Here is a 15825-nt window from a genome sequence, read left to right as displayed (position 1 = left end):
TTTTTAATATGGAGAATGCAAACAAGACAGTAAATAAAGTAAAGCTCAACTAATTTTTTTTGTGTTTTGTTTTAGTGCAGCAAACAAAGTAGTAAATAAAAATAAAGCAAGACAAAAACAAAGTAAAGAGATTGGAAGTGGAGACTCCCCTTGCAGCGTGTCTTGATCTCCCCGGCAACGGCGCCAGAAAACAGTCTTGATACGCGTACATCACGCGTCCGTTGGGAACCCAAGAGGAAGGTGTGATGCGTACAACAGCAAGTTTTCCCTCAGTAAGAAACCAAGGTTTATCGAACCAGTAGGAGCCAAGAAGCACGTGAAGGTTGATGGCGGCGGAGTGTAGTGCGGCGCAGCACCAGGGATTCCGGCGCCAACGTGGAATCTGCACAACACAACCAAAGTACTTTGTCACAACGTAACAGTGAGGTTGTCAATCTCACCGGCTTGCTGTAACAAAGGATTAGATGTATAGTGTGGATGATGATGTTTGCAGAAAACAATAGAACGAGTATTGCAGTTGATTGTATTCGATGTAAAAGAATGGACCGGGGTCCACAGTTCACTAGAGGTGTCTCTCCCATAAGATAAATAGCATGTTGGGTGAACAAATTACAGTTGGGCAATTGACAAATAAAGAGGGCATGACCATGCACATACATGTTATGATGAGTATTGTGAGATTTAATTGGGCATTACGACAAAGTACATAGACCGCTATCCAGCATGCATCTATGCCTAAAAAGTCCACCTTTAGGTTATCATCCGAACCCCCTCCAGTATTAAGTTGCAAACAACAGACAATTGCATTAAGTATGGTGCGTAATGTAATCAACAAATATATCCTTAGACATAGCATTGATATTTTATCCCTAGTGGCAACAGCACATCCACAACCTTAGAGGTTTCTATCACTCCCCCAGATTTAATGGAGACATGAACCCACTATCGAGCATAAATACTCCCTCTTGGAGTTACAAGCAAAAACTTGGCCAGAGCCTCTACTAGCAACAGAGAGCATGCAAGATCATAAACAACACATAGATAATAGATTGATAATCAACATATCATAGTATTCCATATTCATCAGATCCCAACAAACGCAACATGTAGCATTACAGATAGATGATCTTGATCATGTTAAGCAGCTCACAAGATCTAACAATGATAGCACAATTAGGAGAAGACGACCATCTAGCTACTGCTATGGACCCATAGTCCAGGGGTGAACTACTCACACATCACTCCGGAGGCGACCATGGCGGTGAAGAGTCCTCTGGGAGATGATTCCCCTCTCCGGCAGGGTGCCGAAGGCGATCTCCTGAATCCCCCGAGATGGGATTGGCGGCGGCGGCGTCTCTGGAAGGTTTTCCGTATCGTGGCTCTCGGTACTGGAGTTATTCTCGACGAAGGCTTAAGTAGGCGGAAGGGTAGGTCAGGGGGCGCCACGAGGGGCCCACACCACAGGCCGGCGCGGCCAGGGCTTGGGCCGCGCCGCCTTGGTGTGTGGCCGCCTCGTCGCCCCACTTCGTTTCCTCTCCGGACTTCTGGAAGCTTCGTGGAAAAATAAGATCCTGGGCGTTGATTTCGTCCAATTCCGAGAATATTTCCTTACTAGGATTTCTGAAACCAAAAAGCAATGACTTGACAAGCTGGCTCTTCGGCATCTTGTTAATACGTTAGTGCCGGAAAATGCATAAATATGACATAAAGTATGTATAAAACATGTAGGTATCATCAATAAAGTAGCATGGAACATAAGAAATTATCGATACGTTGGAGACGTATCAGGATGCCAACCACTGGTTGGGTACCCTAGCTCATGCTGAACCCTATTGGGTAATGATGTGATGCTTTAGTAAGCTTTTCTGTGTGGCTAGATAGCTGTTGTGACCCTAGCAGACTTGATCTGCTATAAATGGTTGCTCCTACCTTTATTGGATGCTTCCATGCAAGATCCTGGTAGTCTTCCATAGGCTGCTAGGTCATTTGATGTTGAAATCATACTGGACAGATAATTGTCCAATATTCTGATGGCTTTACTAGCTGTAGGTGCTTGGTGAAGCTGAATGGTTAGTTGGGATGAATCCATGATGGATTCCTTTGGTTATGTCACTGTGTTGACAGAACCCTTGTTCCCTGGTTGATTTCCTTCTAGCTATATCACTTGTTTGCTAGCACCAAATGGCTTGGTAGCCAGATGATGACACAAACAGGGTTTCTACCTTTTTTTTCTTCCGTGATGCATGTGTATGCTTATATTGATGAGCAAAACATGTGTTTGCTCAGGTTCTTTTGTGTATACCTCACTCCAGCTCCTAGATAAGTTGCTGATGTAGAGGGTTTGCTTCTGGATGGTTGATTTGCTTGCCCTGCTTCTCCTGGCTAGCTTGTGCTTGATTCCCTCCTTGTGGCTTGCTCTACAACAACAGTTCTTGGTGGAACTGTTCTGGATGGTTTGGCTGGTTTGGAAGGCTTTGGTGTTCTTCCTGTTCTACAAGTTCTTGTGGTTCTTACCCTTGGAGATCCTGTCGATGGATTTCTAGGGTTTGTTGGTGAAAACCTTATATACTGGCCCTCCTTGTACTTCTTTGGTTGACATCAGTGCATGTACTGGGGTTCTTCTCCCCTGGCCGTGTGTGTGGAGGACATGCAGCTCTCCTTGTAAGCTGCCTGTGTGTTTCACAGGTTGGGACTTGGTCCCTGGCTTGGCTCTCCCGACAGGGTTGAGATTATCCTCTCAATTCACTTGTTTCTTTCTCTAATCTGCCAAGTGGCTTTGCCACTTGGCATAATGCTTTGTTTGTGATGTGTGTGTGCAGGGATCAAATGAATGATCAAGAGAATCTCGAGATCATGTTGAACAAGAAGTTCATGAAGATTAACTTGTGTAGTTTAGAATATTTCAGTTCCTTGTAATTTTCCTTTTTCTTATTTCATTTCTTCAATTTCTGAAATGTGTTGTAATATATATAATTCAATTTGGGATATTGTAAATTGACAATGTATCTTGTGTGATTATCAATAAAGCTCAAGTTTTCCTTAATGAGCTTTATATATTTGATGTACTATTTTATATACTTGAATATCTATTTATTTTATAAATTATCTCAATTTGAATTATGATATGTTCAATTGATGTTTGAATTTTTAAATTCAAACATAACTTACTTGAATTCAATCATGCAACTTAAATTGAGATGCACTATTCCCCTCTCTTCTCGAAAACCCTAATTGAGAGAAGTTAGGTCCAAGTCTATCGCACTCTCGAAACCCTAACCATGGAAGGTGTCGAGAGAGAAACATGTCCCCTCTTCGATGCAGTTTTCTTTTAAAAGCGCGAAATTTCCCCAGATTTTACGATGCAATGCACATCCCTTTCTAAATTCTACCCCTCGATCGTCTCTAAACCTGGGACATTACACACCCCGACTAGTAGGGATCCCACACCGCCCTTCCTGCCGAGGCAGAAGCCGCGGCGGTTCAAATGCTTCTTCTCTCGGGAGAGCCTTGAAGATGTAGATCTTATACGTCTCGACAGTCTCCATTGCTTTCTTCCTCTGGTAGACTCTTGGCAAAGGATCCGACCTCGAAGCTGGTACCCGACGCTAAGGGGATTTTGGTTCCCACGTTGCCGACAGAGAGGCATAAGGAATGTTCCTTTCTTGAATTAATACTTTATGTAACATTTCAGATATTTGTTTCTCTAACTCATCTTTCTGAGTTGGAGCATAGCTGTATGGTTTCTTCTGAACAAGAACACCTCCTGGAATTAGTGGTATCTGATTCCTTACACGAGGTAATTCATTGGGTTCGAAGAATAAGGTTTTTTTTCCAGAATGTGTGAAATTGTGACAGGAGAGATAGTTACTATATGGTCAATAGTCCTCTCTTCCAATGTGAGTAATTGTGTTATTGCTCCTTGCTTCATTAGTACATGTAACTGCTGAGCAGAGATAACTAGACAATAATTATTGAACTAATTCGTCTAAGTGTGATTCTTTTTCCAGATGCAAAAACCGGATGTGGAGTTAAAAATGACCATTCTCGTGGCTACAGTCTACAGACGGATGCAAATGGATGCGCACCATAACTTTAAATGTTCAATTTGAATCAACCCGTTAAAGATGTCATTTTTTTTTTCGTTTTGCGAAGACCGAGCCAGAGCGCAGTATATGGCCTACATGAGCTCCGTCCGTGTACCTACTGCTCACTTATTTGATTTGCTTTTATTCTTAGTCCCATTTCCTATTCAATGGTAGGATAAATGTAAGGAAATAAGGGAAAATGTTGGTCTCCAACCGGCTATGAGTACGAAAGCCATGTAGTACTACAAATTAGCACCAAAATTGTTGAGTAATTACAAATGAGGACGCAGATGCTGCACCGGCACGTCGTGGGCTACACCCACGCCTTAGGGCATGTACATTCGTTCCGACGGTGGGTGTCCGTATAATCTCTACACGTCAACTGTAGACAGCACAGCAGACAGCCTATACAATGAGGAGTCTATTTGACTGTCCATAACCACTAGAAATTTACGGAAAACACGGCGCATAACTTTCATGGCAGGCAAGATCCAACCGGCCCACTACTTGTGATGGGGTCGTACCAATGGAAAGGAGGCTGTCTGTAGGCAGCAATTTTCTTGGCTGCAGATCGACTGTATTTTTACAGACGGACTGTGCCATTTTTCTTTCTCTCTCCCTCCCACGTCTTCTCTTTTCCTACGTGGACAGTGTTACAGCTGACTGGATATCATTGTACATGTCCTTAATTAATCAATCCCAGATCTTAATTACACAGCGGAGGGGAGACTGTTGACCACCAGCTGTGAATCACGTGCTAGCCCGAGCACGCCACCGCATTGTCATTGCCGCAAATGATGGTGGTGGTCGTCGTCGTCGTCTCCCGCCGCCTGCGGCTTCCGAGCTTGGCGAGGAAAGGCATGACCTTCATCCCCTTCCTCCTATCACGCCCTTGGGCGGAGGGCGCGGCGGTGACAAGCACTTCTTGGATGGTCTCTAGCTTGGGCGCCCACCGTAGGGCCTTGCCGTATCCGACCAACTCCTCGTACTCCTTCTCCAGCCTCTCGTCCCCGCGCAGCACCGCCGGCTTCTCGGCAGCCTGGGCGGCATCGGAGGTGTCGTCGTCGTCGACGAGGAAGTCGTCGGAGAACTTGATCTGCAGCGTGCCGGAGTCGGTGCGGTGGAGCTCGAATGGGCGGGGCTGCTTCTTGGCCCCCGGCGCCAAGGAGGCGCGGGGGGCGGTGGAGAGGAGCAGGAGGAGGGAGGAGGCGAGGGAGACGAAGGAGATCACGGAGTGGAAGAGGTGGTCCGGGAGCAGGAAGTAAGCCTGCCCTGGCTGCAGCTCGTCCGCGGGGGCGATGGCCGGGATCTTCTCTCCGATGAGCAGCGCATCGGAGCGGCACACAAGGTGCTGCGGGTGCTGCTGCATCAGCTCCCGCGCCGTCACCGGCCGGCGGAAGGTCAGAACCTGCCCGTCGCACCCCACCAGCCTCACCGCCTGCTGCCGCTGCTTCTCCTCGGCCAGCTCCCGCGGCGGCGAGGGGCACGGCGATGGCGTCGAGGGCGGATGCGGGAAGCAGGAGGAATGCGCTGAGGAATGGAGCGCCACCAGGGACTTCCACTGTTTCATGGTTCCGGTGTGGGATGGTGGTGGCCGGTGGTGCGACTAGGAGTAGGAGGCGAGCGTGGTGGAGTGAGGATGTGGGTGGGGTGGGTGGTACTAAGAGGTGGGGGCACGGTCATGGGGCACGTGAAGGGTGGAAGGTTTGAAACTTTGACCGTCATTCTTTTTAGGTGCTCGTCTGGATCTAGATAGCTACATGGGTTTCTTTTCTTTTCTTTTTCTTTCTCACATCATCGAGATGCGTGAGTGGAATGTGTCAAATGGTGGGGCCGAAAGAGGAGGTGTCCACGTGTATTTTGACAAAATTAACCTAAATCTAAAAACATCTCATAAAATAATCTGATTTTAAAAAGATTTCACCAAAAAACCTCTTGCTTGGCTCCGTAAAAGGACGGAGCCATGCTTACTAGCACGACTCCGTCTCATGGTGAGCTAAGTTGAGAAGCACGGCACCGTCTCAGGAGGAGCCAAACTCAGTAGCACGACTCCGTTTCAGGTGGAGCTAAGGTTAGAAACACAACAACGTACTAGCCGGAACCAAGTTCACTAGCACGGCTCCACACAAGTGGAGCCAAACTCAGTAGCACAACTCCATTCTAGTTGGAGGCAAGGTCCTTAGCCGTTTTCTAACGATAATTGGGAGTGGTTCATGCACTTATTTCCATTTAGATGGTTATGTTGCAAAATTATCACTGATGGGCGCTTAAACCCATGCTCCAAAAGACAGTCGCCATACAACCTAACCTTGTTAGAAATGACTTCGATTCACTAATGCGCGTGAAACCCGTCAGAAGTAATGCCTTCCGCTAACAGTATTTATTAGGCGCATGTGAGAAATTTTGTGGTGCCTCCAGATCCTCTCCGGGTTATTATACTGACGGTTGGTTAATAAGCGTCTCTCAGTTCGTTGTGAGTTCCTACAGAGTCTGGACGCTCTTCCGATCCGTGGTTGTGAGCTACAACGTGATGCTTGTTGGTACTAAATCGCACCCAGGAACATAAACTATTGAGCAAGCACATTGCAAAGAGAAGGATATATGACAAAATCTATGACAAATTATACTTCATGATAAAAAAAATAACATCTCAAGCTGGCGAGGAACCATATTGCAAAGATAAATATAATAATATAGCAATGATAAATGACAAAATCTATGACAAGTTATACTTCATGATAAAAAGCATCTCAAGCTGCAGAGGAACCACATTGCACATATAAATAGAATATATAGCAAACATAGATGACAAAATCTATGATAAGTTATATTTCACGATAAAAAAGTAATGTATATGTTAAAAAATTGAAAAAAAAAACCTATAAAATACAAAACCTATACCTATGTCTTCCATTACTCTACTCTATCACCACATGGTGATAGAAGGACATGTGTGACGACGACGCTAGATGTACGAACCACACCGAGATCGCACTCTATGTTGACGTGTCACCCCGGTTCAAAAGAGTTGTGTCAAGGAATAGTTAAGAATAAATTGAGAATAATTGAGACTTGCTATGGTACATCTTCTAATTTTGGCACATAACCATCCAAATAAAAATAAACATATAATAGAAAATAACCGTGTTGAGTATCCTTTGGTGGCGGTCCGAGATGATGCAAACCTCTCTGTTGCATTCAATAACCTTGGTCCTCACTAGGTGTATGAACCACTCCTAATTATTGTTGAAAAACGGCTAAGGACCTTGGCTCCACCTGGGACGGAGCCGTGCTACTGAGCTTGGCTCCACCTGGGACGGAGCCATGCTACTGAGCTTGGCTCCGCCTAGAACTGTGATGTGCTTCTGAGTTTGGCTCCATCTGGGACGGTGCCATGCTTATCAGCTTGGCTCCACCTAAGACGGAGCTGTGGTATTGAGCGTGGCTCCATCTGGTGCGGAGCCAAGCAAACGATTATTTTGTAAAATCTTTTCAAAACTAGGTTATTTTGTGAGATCTTTCGTATTTAGGTTAATCGACCGTGTGAGGAGGGCCTGGGCTGGAGCGTGTGAGTTGGACTAGACCCTGGTCACCACCACGACTCGCAAGAGAGGGAAAACGATGAATAACTCTATACAAGGGCTTCTCTTCTGGCAAAATCGATGAAAATATCCTAAACATGAAACAAGTTTGAAGATTAAACTTCATGCGAAACAATTTCACCGAACTAACCTATTTTTGGAGCCCATGTGTCCAGGGTGCCGCAGCCAGCACTGTCACGCCATGCAGCACGACACCGCAGCTTCTACCAATGTGGACCAGTGGTTCCAGGTCACAAGTGTCGCACCAATCAGCTCGGTGTTGCAATTTGACGTGTCACGTGTGGCCTGGGTGGCGGCACATCATGTTCGTTGTGGTATATAGTGTTGGAGATAGTACAATAGACAAGTAATAATAGATATTTATTATATTTAAAATGTTCATAATTAGTTTCGTGTCTTGCTGTAACTGCATTAAACAGAACATTAATACATGTGAGGTATTGTAAACAAACAAAGAGTCCCTAGTAAACACACAAGTGCATAACTAGTTCATTGAGGTCAATCATTGATCGAGGTATTCCCTATCATGGATACACATGTCATTGACAATGAGATCATATCGATTGGATGAATGATATGATGGACATACCCATAACATAACTACTGTAACACGAATCAAGTCACATCAAGTTCAATGTTACGATGTTTCTTAAGTGCATATTGCATAATCCTTAGACCGTGAGTTCATATCTAATCATTGTCTCCGGAGGTTGCCTTGACTGCATCAATCGTCATACTGTAACAGGGTGATCATAAAGGTATGGTTAAGAGATACATTATCACTTGGCCTTATTAAAACAATTGGGGCGGGTGCACTGACAAATATTTGGAGGTAGAACTGGATTCCAAGAGACTACAAGTTGCATCTTGTTTTCTCAAAGATAATTTCGCCTCCAGTCCTTGTTAGTGAGCTAATTGATTAATTATCACGCACATGGAAGACTGATGTCTTGGAGAAACATTTTATTGATATGGACAAGGAGTTTATCTTGTCAACCCCACTGAGTACCTATGCCCAGGGTGATTCCTAGGCATGGCACTATCATAAAAAGGGGGTTTTCAGTGTGAGATCAGCCTACCGATTGTTAGTTGCAACCAAAAACTAGAGGGAGAAATGGCTTGAACATAGGACTAGTGGATCAAATACAAAGAAAGAAAGGAAATGGTGAAAAAAAACTGTGGCATGTAACTGTACCCGCTAAGCTTCGAGTTTTTGCTTGGTGAGTGGCATGTATGTCACTGCCAACGGGAGATGTTCCTCTTCGCCGGAACATGGCTGATTCGAATATTTGTTCCTTATGTAATGCTACGGAAGACTCATGGAAACACTCGTTGTTGAACTGAAATATGGTGTGAATTTTTTGGTCTCTTTTCGATGAAGAACTGATGGAGCACCTAATTTCAAATCACTCCGATGATGCGAAGCTATGCTCTTTTGGCTATTTGGCACGCTTAATCGAGATGCCCTTGCTAGGGTGCTAGTGATGCTATGGGCGATCTGATGGGCAAAGTGTAAGAGTATTTTACCCATAACCATTATTTTGGTTAACAATGACACCGGAGCTATTGTGTGGATTAATGGTTTCTATAAGTATATACACAAGTTTTAGTCCACATATGAGGTTGCAAGGTGGTGAGAATGGTTTTTAGTCGGCATACGAGGATGCAAGGTGGTGAGAGACCCCCAATTGATGTTCTCAAGAAGTGACGGTGTTTTGGATCTTTTCTCTATTGGTTATGTTGGAGTCTATATGAATCACCGCTCTACTAAGAGGGGCGGTATCGATGAGCTTAAAGGGGACGTTGCCAAAGCAACATATGCACATCCTACCATATAATATTCACACCAAAAATGTTGAGAGGTATAATTGTTCCGAGAAGGGAGGAAGAACTGCAGCTCCAGGCAACTCGGCACACAGCTCGGCATCCCGAGTGCTGCTACCGGGTAACTCGGCACACAGCCCGGCATACAGGGTGCTGCTGCCAGGTAGCCCGGTATGTGGCCTGGCCTGCCAGGCGGTATACCGAAATTTTCGGTACTACCGGGTCCTCTGCAGGATGCATCGACTCTTAATTCTCAAATGGCTCTTTTCCTGGGAGGACTATATAAGCCCCTTCTTCTTCCTTGAAGGGGTAAGGTGACCAGTGCAAAAGCTCAAGATATTTCTCTCTCTCTCGTACTCCATTGTTGAGCTCCAAAACCTTCAGATCTCCCTCCTCCTCCAACCAAACTCAAATCCCTTTGGGGAAAAGCTTGAGGAGGCCTTAATCTACGATTCCACCAAGCCAAATCTCATTCCCCCTTGAGTTCATCGTGCTAGCTGGGTGCTCTTGGGTTTTGGGGAAACCCTAGGTGGCTAGAGTCACTCGGAAGAATCCGGATTGTGGATTTGCTCCAAGAAGAAGTTTGTGAGGGTTTGGAGGCTGCCTTTAAAGTCTACCACAAGTGAGTGAGCTATTCCTTTGTGGGATTGGCTCCGGAGAAGAAGGTGAGCCTTTGTGGCATTGCGAAATCCATCGTGGGATCCCCACCTCTCCAAACGTGACGTACCTTCTTGCAAAGGAAGGGAACACGGGAATACATCTTCGTCTCCTCGTGCCTCGTTTATTTCTAACCGATCTCTTTACTTGTGTTATTTACTTGCGTGATAGTCTTCGTCCTTGAGTATCTTGTTTCATCATATAGGTTGCCTCACCTAGTTTGCATTAGGCTCACTTTATATTCCGCAAAGCCTAAACTTGCAAAAGAAACAAAGAAAATTTGTTGAAACCTATTCACCCCCCTTTAGGTTTACCATCTCTAAACTTTCAATTGGTATCAGAGCCTGGACTCTTTTTAAGGGCCTTACAACCTTAAGAGTGAGATGGATAAACTATTCGAGGGTCTGGATGAAGATTCTAACCTTTCGGTTAAGGAGATGAAATCCAGATTCTTAGCATATGATATTGAGAAAAAGAAAAAGGAGGATGATATCAAAAACCAAATGGCACAAATGAGTTCCATGCTTAAAAGCCTAACGAGTGGGACTTCAAGTGAGGCTACTGTCCCTCCGGAGACCTACAATCAGGTCAATCATGATTATCCCAAAAACACTTCACCCATGCCTCATATAAATCATAGTGGGAATGTTCCCCATTTTGATGGAACTCACTTTTCCTTTTGGAAATCATCTATGGACTCTCATATTTGCAGTGGAGATGTGGGAGATCATCGTTGATGGATACCGTAAGCCACAAGATCCCATTAGGTTTACCTCCACCGAGTTCTACAACCGTCAACTCAATGCCTCTGCATGTGACAAGATAAGAAGTTGCATCAACCGCAAGCTCATTGACCAAGTCAGTGACATTGACTCAGCTAAAGAGCTTTGGGATCGGATTGTAGTACTCCAAGAGGGAACCAATGTGATCCAAAATGCTCTCTATGAGTCAGCAAAGACAGAAGCAACTCTGTTCATGATCAGAGAAGGAGAAACTATGGCTGAAGCTTATGGAAGGCTTGGTGCTTTTCAAGTAAAGGTCAATGGCCTTGGATGTGAAAAGTACAATGATGGCTTTAAAATGAATGAAGAGTTCATAAAATCCAGGGTCATTGCCATGATTGCTGTCAAACAGAAGGACACCAACCTTGCCGTCAACTTGCAAATCCTCACCAAACAAGCAGATCTGACCGCAGATGATCTAGTCTCCTATGTGGCTACTAATGACAACATGGCCAAGGCAGGAGAGAAGCTCATGGCGATGAACCGTGTCGATGGACCCTGTCACAACCTTGCCTTGAAGGCTAGAGCAGACCAAGAAACAGAAGAAGTCTGTGAGCTCGAAGAAGAAGAGATGACTTCAACTAGTGACATGCAAACATATTTTGCATTCTTTGTCAAGAAGTACATAGAGAAGTTCCCAATCTCCTCCAAAGAGAAGAAGAGAACATGCTACAACTTTGATGAAGACAATCACTTTGCAAATGAGCACCCTTATGAGAAAAGGGTAGACAAGCCAAAGTTTGTCAAAGGTGTCAAGCCAAGATTGAAGCCAAACCCAATCAATGAAGGATACAAGAAGAACAAGGGAAGAGCCTTTGTTGGTGCTGAGTACATCTACGATGAAGAAGGAGAAGATGAAGATAAGGAGGCCGGAGTGGCTGGTTTGGCTTTCTCCAAACCTGGGTCACTCTTCACATATGATTACTCCAAGGATTACTCCACGAAGTCCTCAACTCCAAATGATATTGGTTCTTCCTTCATGGCAAGAACAACTCATGATGATGACTCCTATGACTCTTCCTCCTCTACTATCATTGGCTCTTGTCTAATGGCAAGGGAAGCAAAGGTAATGGAATCACCACCTTCTTTAACAAGCATTCATGATAATGATGAGCAAAATGAAGAGGATGTTCTTAAGGAAATTTTCAAAGTTAGATGCACTCTTCGTGGTGATGCTCTTGTCAAGTTTGATTACTTGATGGACTCCCTCAAAGAAAGGGACGAGTCCATTGAGGAATTAAAATATCATATGAATGATGAGAAACGAAGATTCAATCTCCTAAGACAAGAGCTGAAAAACGAAAGGTGCATATCTCAAGGCCTTAAGCAACTAGTTGAAACTTTTGAACTAGATAAAGTTAGGGACCAAGAAACTATTGAAAGGGATTAATTAATGGCCCAAGAGCTAGATGCTTCAAAGAAGGAGCTTGAAGTTGCTCATGCTTCTCTCACTAAGGATCTTGATCACCTTGAAGAGGCTAACAAGCTTGTTAAGGATGAGCTCAAGAGACTTGGAGAGAACCATGACCTACTCCAAGACACCTATAAAAAAGCTCTTGGATCATTGAATGATCCCATTGTTGCTAAAAATGTTGCAAGTTCCTCTACCTCATTTACTTGTGAACATGATAAACTTGTTGAGGAACATGTTCGTTTGAAAGAAGAGCTTTCTCTATATGTTGAGACCAATGTATATCTTGAATCTTTGGTAACCAAATATGGTCTCGACTATTATCCTAATGACTCAGCTTGTGAACAAGCAACTATTCTTGAGGAAAATGCTAGGTTGACAAAGGAACTAGCCAAGTTCACCACCTCCAAGAATAAGATGGGATTAGATGACCTTTTTTGAGTAAGCAAAGGTCAAACAATCAAAAGTATGGACTTGGGTATGCTCCCAAGCCGTACAAGAAGAACAACTACAAGAAGGAGAAGCCCGCTCAAGAGAAGAACAAGAAGGTCACTAATAATGACAAAGCCCCAAAAGTCAAAGCCACTAGTGGTGACCGCACGGGACCTAACAATCACTATGCTTTATTTGTTGATTATTATGGTGATGTTTAAGCTGAATATGTTGGCCCTTGTAATGGCTATGCTTATAGAGGGTACTCAATTTGGGTACCAAAAGATCTTGTTGCCATTACAAAGGAACCCATTAATCAATGGGTTCCTAAAACCTCTACTTTTTTTTGAGAGAATATGGCACTTTATTGATCAAATAACATCATTACATTCAGTTCACGACGAGCGAATTTGAACGTACAAGATTCGAAATCCGACGCTAACGATTTGATGTCAGCTATTACCGTACCAAGAGAAGACCGATCAGGTTGTCTTGAGGCAATACGCTGAATCAGTGAGAGGCAGTACGAGGTGAGCACCGCCCTGAAGACACCAGGTTCCTTGGAGATGGTTAGCGCCCACCGTACTGCCAAAGCCTCAGCCATCTCCGGCTGGGGCATGCCTCCCAATCCTTCACTAACATAGAGTATAATGGTCCCATTGTGATCCCTGAGCACCACTCCGTAGCCCATCCGACGTTCTCCCGGGAACAAAGCAGCGTCGACATTGATGCAGGTGACTCCCTCAGGCGGAGCAGCCCACCACGAACGGCGCGACGCGGCAGCCCTGGGTGTCTCCTTCAACTGTCCCATGTGTGTGAGAATCATGTCCACATACGATAACACTTAATTTTGCCGCCACTCTGGATGGGCAAGCCACCGTGCCATTAATCTGTGTGTCATTGCGGGCGTCCCAAATATGCCAAATGACATTGGCGAGTACCGTAGCACTGGTTTTGCATTCTCGCTTCAAGAAGTCGAAGATCCATTTCTTTGCATTGACCAGCTCCTTTCGGCAGAGGTGAAGTCTGTAGCCTTGCTTAACCTCTGTCCAAACTGCTCGTGCAAACGGGCAAAGGAGGAACAGATGCTCCACCCTTTATTGATGGCTGCAGAAAACACACCGATCATCCGCAGGGATATGACAGTGTACCAATTGTTGGCCCGTAGGAAGACAATCGTAGATTATTCTCCATAACACGATCTTCATTTTCCCCGGTGCTTGAATACACCAGGCAGTCTTCCAACACTTTTCCTCTGAAGATCTGTCAGAGCCCGAGCCTTGGCCCACTGAACCTTGTTGTGAACAGAATTTCTCAGTACGTGCAAGGATAGAATTGCCCAAATTTATCGTGAGGCCACGAGATAAAATCTTTCACTCCAAGGCGGCTGATAGGGATGTGCAAAATTGCTTCATCCAACTGCTCATGAAAGAAAGCACGAACCGTGTCCTCTTCCCACCCCATGTCGGCCTCATTCATAAGGTAATAGACCTTGGCAGTAGATGGTATCGGAGACACTGGATTGAAGGTTCCCGCCTGATAGCCAGGAATCCAATTATCCTTGATAATACGGACTTCTTCTCCCTTCCCAATACCCCATCGCAAGCCATGTTGGACGAGTTGTCAGCCAAACAGGATAGATCTCCATGTGAACGACGATGATCTTGGTTTAGGAGCTGACAGAAAATCCGTACCAGGATAGTAGCGCCCTTTTAGGACCCTTGCACACAGCAAACAGGGGTCCGTTACTAACCGCCAACACTGTTTGGCAAGCATTGCCTGGTTGAAGAGGCCGAAATATCTAAAACCCAGACCCCCACAGACTTTGGAGAAGAAAGCCATTCCCAATAACTCCAGTGCATCTTCTTGCACCCATCCTCGAAGCCCCACCAGTGGTCTGCAATACTTCTTCTCATCTTGTCACACGTGGACACAGAAACCTGGAAGCAGCTCATAATGTGGTTCGGGATTGCCTGCACCACCGATTTGAGCCATACCTCCTTGCTAGCCCTAGATAGAGGGCGTCCAGAACAGCTACTAGCACGTTTCCAAACCCTGCCGGAGAGGAATTTGAAAGACACCGTTGTAGCTCGGACAATCTCCATTGGCATGCCAAGGTAAGTGTCCTGGAAGACCTCATTAGAAACTTCTAATTTATCCTTCACCGTCAGATTGACACTGTCTTGACACTTGTTCCCGAAGAATATAGAGGATTTCTGGAGGTTCACCTTCTGTCCAGATGCCTCACAATAAGATTTGAGAACACTTTTTAGGGTCTCAACACTTCTAGGATCACTTCGTGCAAAGAAGAACTGCCGTCTGCGAAGAGTAAGTGTGATATAGAGCGGCCTTGTCGACCATTGCGTAGTCCTTGTAGCTCACCATGACCCTCCTTCTTCTGCATCAGACATGATAAACCTTCAGTACACAAAAGGAACAGATACGGGCTGATAGGGTCCGCCTGTCGAATTCCCCTCGAAGGAACTACATGAGATGTAAGGGCCCCATTTACTTTCACTGCATATCTAGCTGAGGTGACACATCTCATCACCGAATTGATCCACCTATCAGCAAAACCAAGTTTTGTCAGACAATCATGAAGGTATGCCCATTCAATTCTATCATACGCCTACATCATGTCAATTTTGAGAGCGAAAAAAGGATGTTTACCCCTTTGACGCCTCACTGTGTGGAGAGACTCATATGCAATCAGAGCACTGTAAGTGATCAAGCGCCCCGTCACAAAAGCACTCTAGTATTCTGAGATAACATCTGGTAAAAGAAGCCTCAGGTGGTTTGCAACAACTTTAGAGGCAGTCTTGTACAGGACATTACACAAACTTATTGGTCGGAATTTTGAAAGGTGCTTAACATTTTTTACCTTGGGTATCAGAACGATTACCGAGTCGCATAAACCATCCGGGATCTCATCTCCACCCAAGAAACTCCTGACCGCCTCTGATACGTCTCCGACGTATCGATAATTTCTTATGTTCCATGCTTGTTTTATGACAATACCTACATATTTTGTT

At 44.9% G+C, this 15825-nt stretch overlaps 2 protein-coding genes across 2 annotated transcripts; both read right to left on the bottom strand.

Annotated features, from left to right (window-relative positions):
• Nucleotides 1-4305: 4305 nt before the first annotated feature.
• Nucleotides 4306-5737, bottom strand: LOC127326477 (uncharacterized). The gene has a single exon (XM_051353330.2). The coding sequence runs from the start codon at nucleotides 5653-5655 to the stop codon at nucleotides 4843-4845; it is 813 nt and encodes a 270-aa protein (XP_051209290.1). The 5' UTR covers nucleotides 5656-5737; the 3' UTR covers nucleotides 4306-4842.
• Nucleotides 5738-13157: 7420 nt separating this feature from the next.
• LOC139832512 (uncharacterized) lies at nucleotides 13158-13604 on the bottom strand. The gene has a single exon (XM_071822286.1). It carries the CDS (start codon nucleotides 13602-13604, stop codon nucleotides 13158-13160), a length of 447 nt encoding a protein of 148 aa, XP_071678387.1.
• Nucleotides 13605-15825: the final 2221 nt, after the last annotated feature.

Source organism: Lolium perenne, chromosome 6 (genome assembly GCF_019359855.2).
Source record: "Lolium perenne isolate Kyuss_39 chromosome 6, Kyuss_2.0, whole genome shotgun sequence".
NCBI lineage: Eukaryota > Viridiplantae > Streptophyta > Magnoliopsida > Poales > Poaceae > Lolium > Lolium perenne.
Note: the sequence above shows the minus strand (reverse complement) of the source record. Positions and strands in the feature narration are given on the sequence as shown.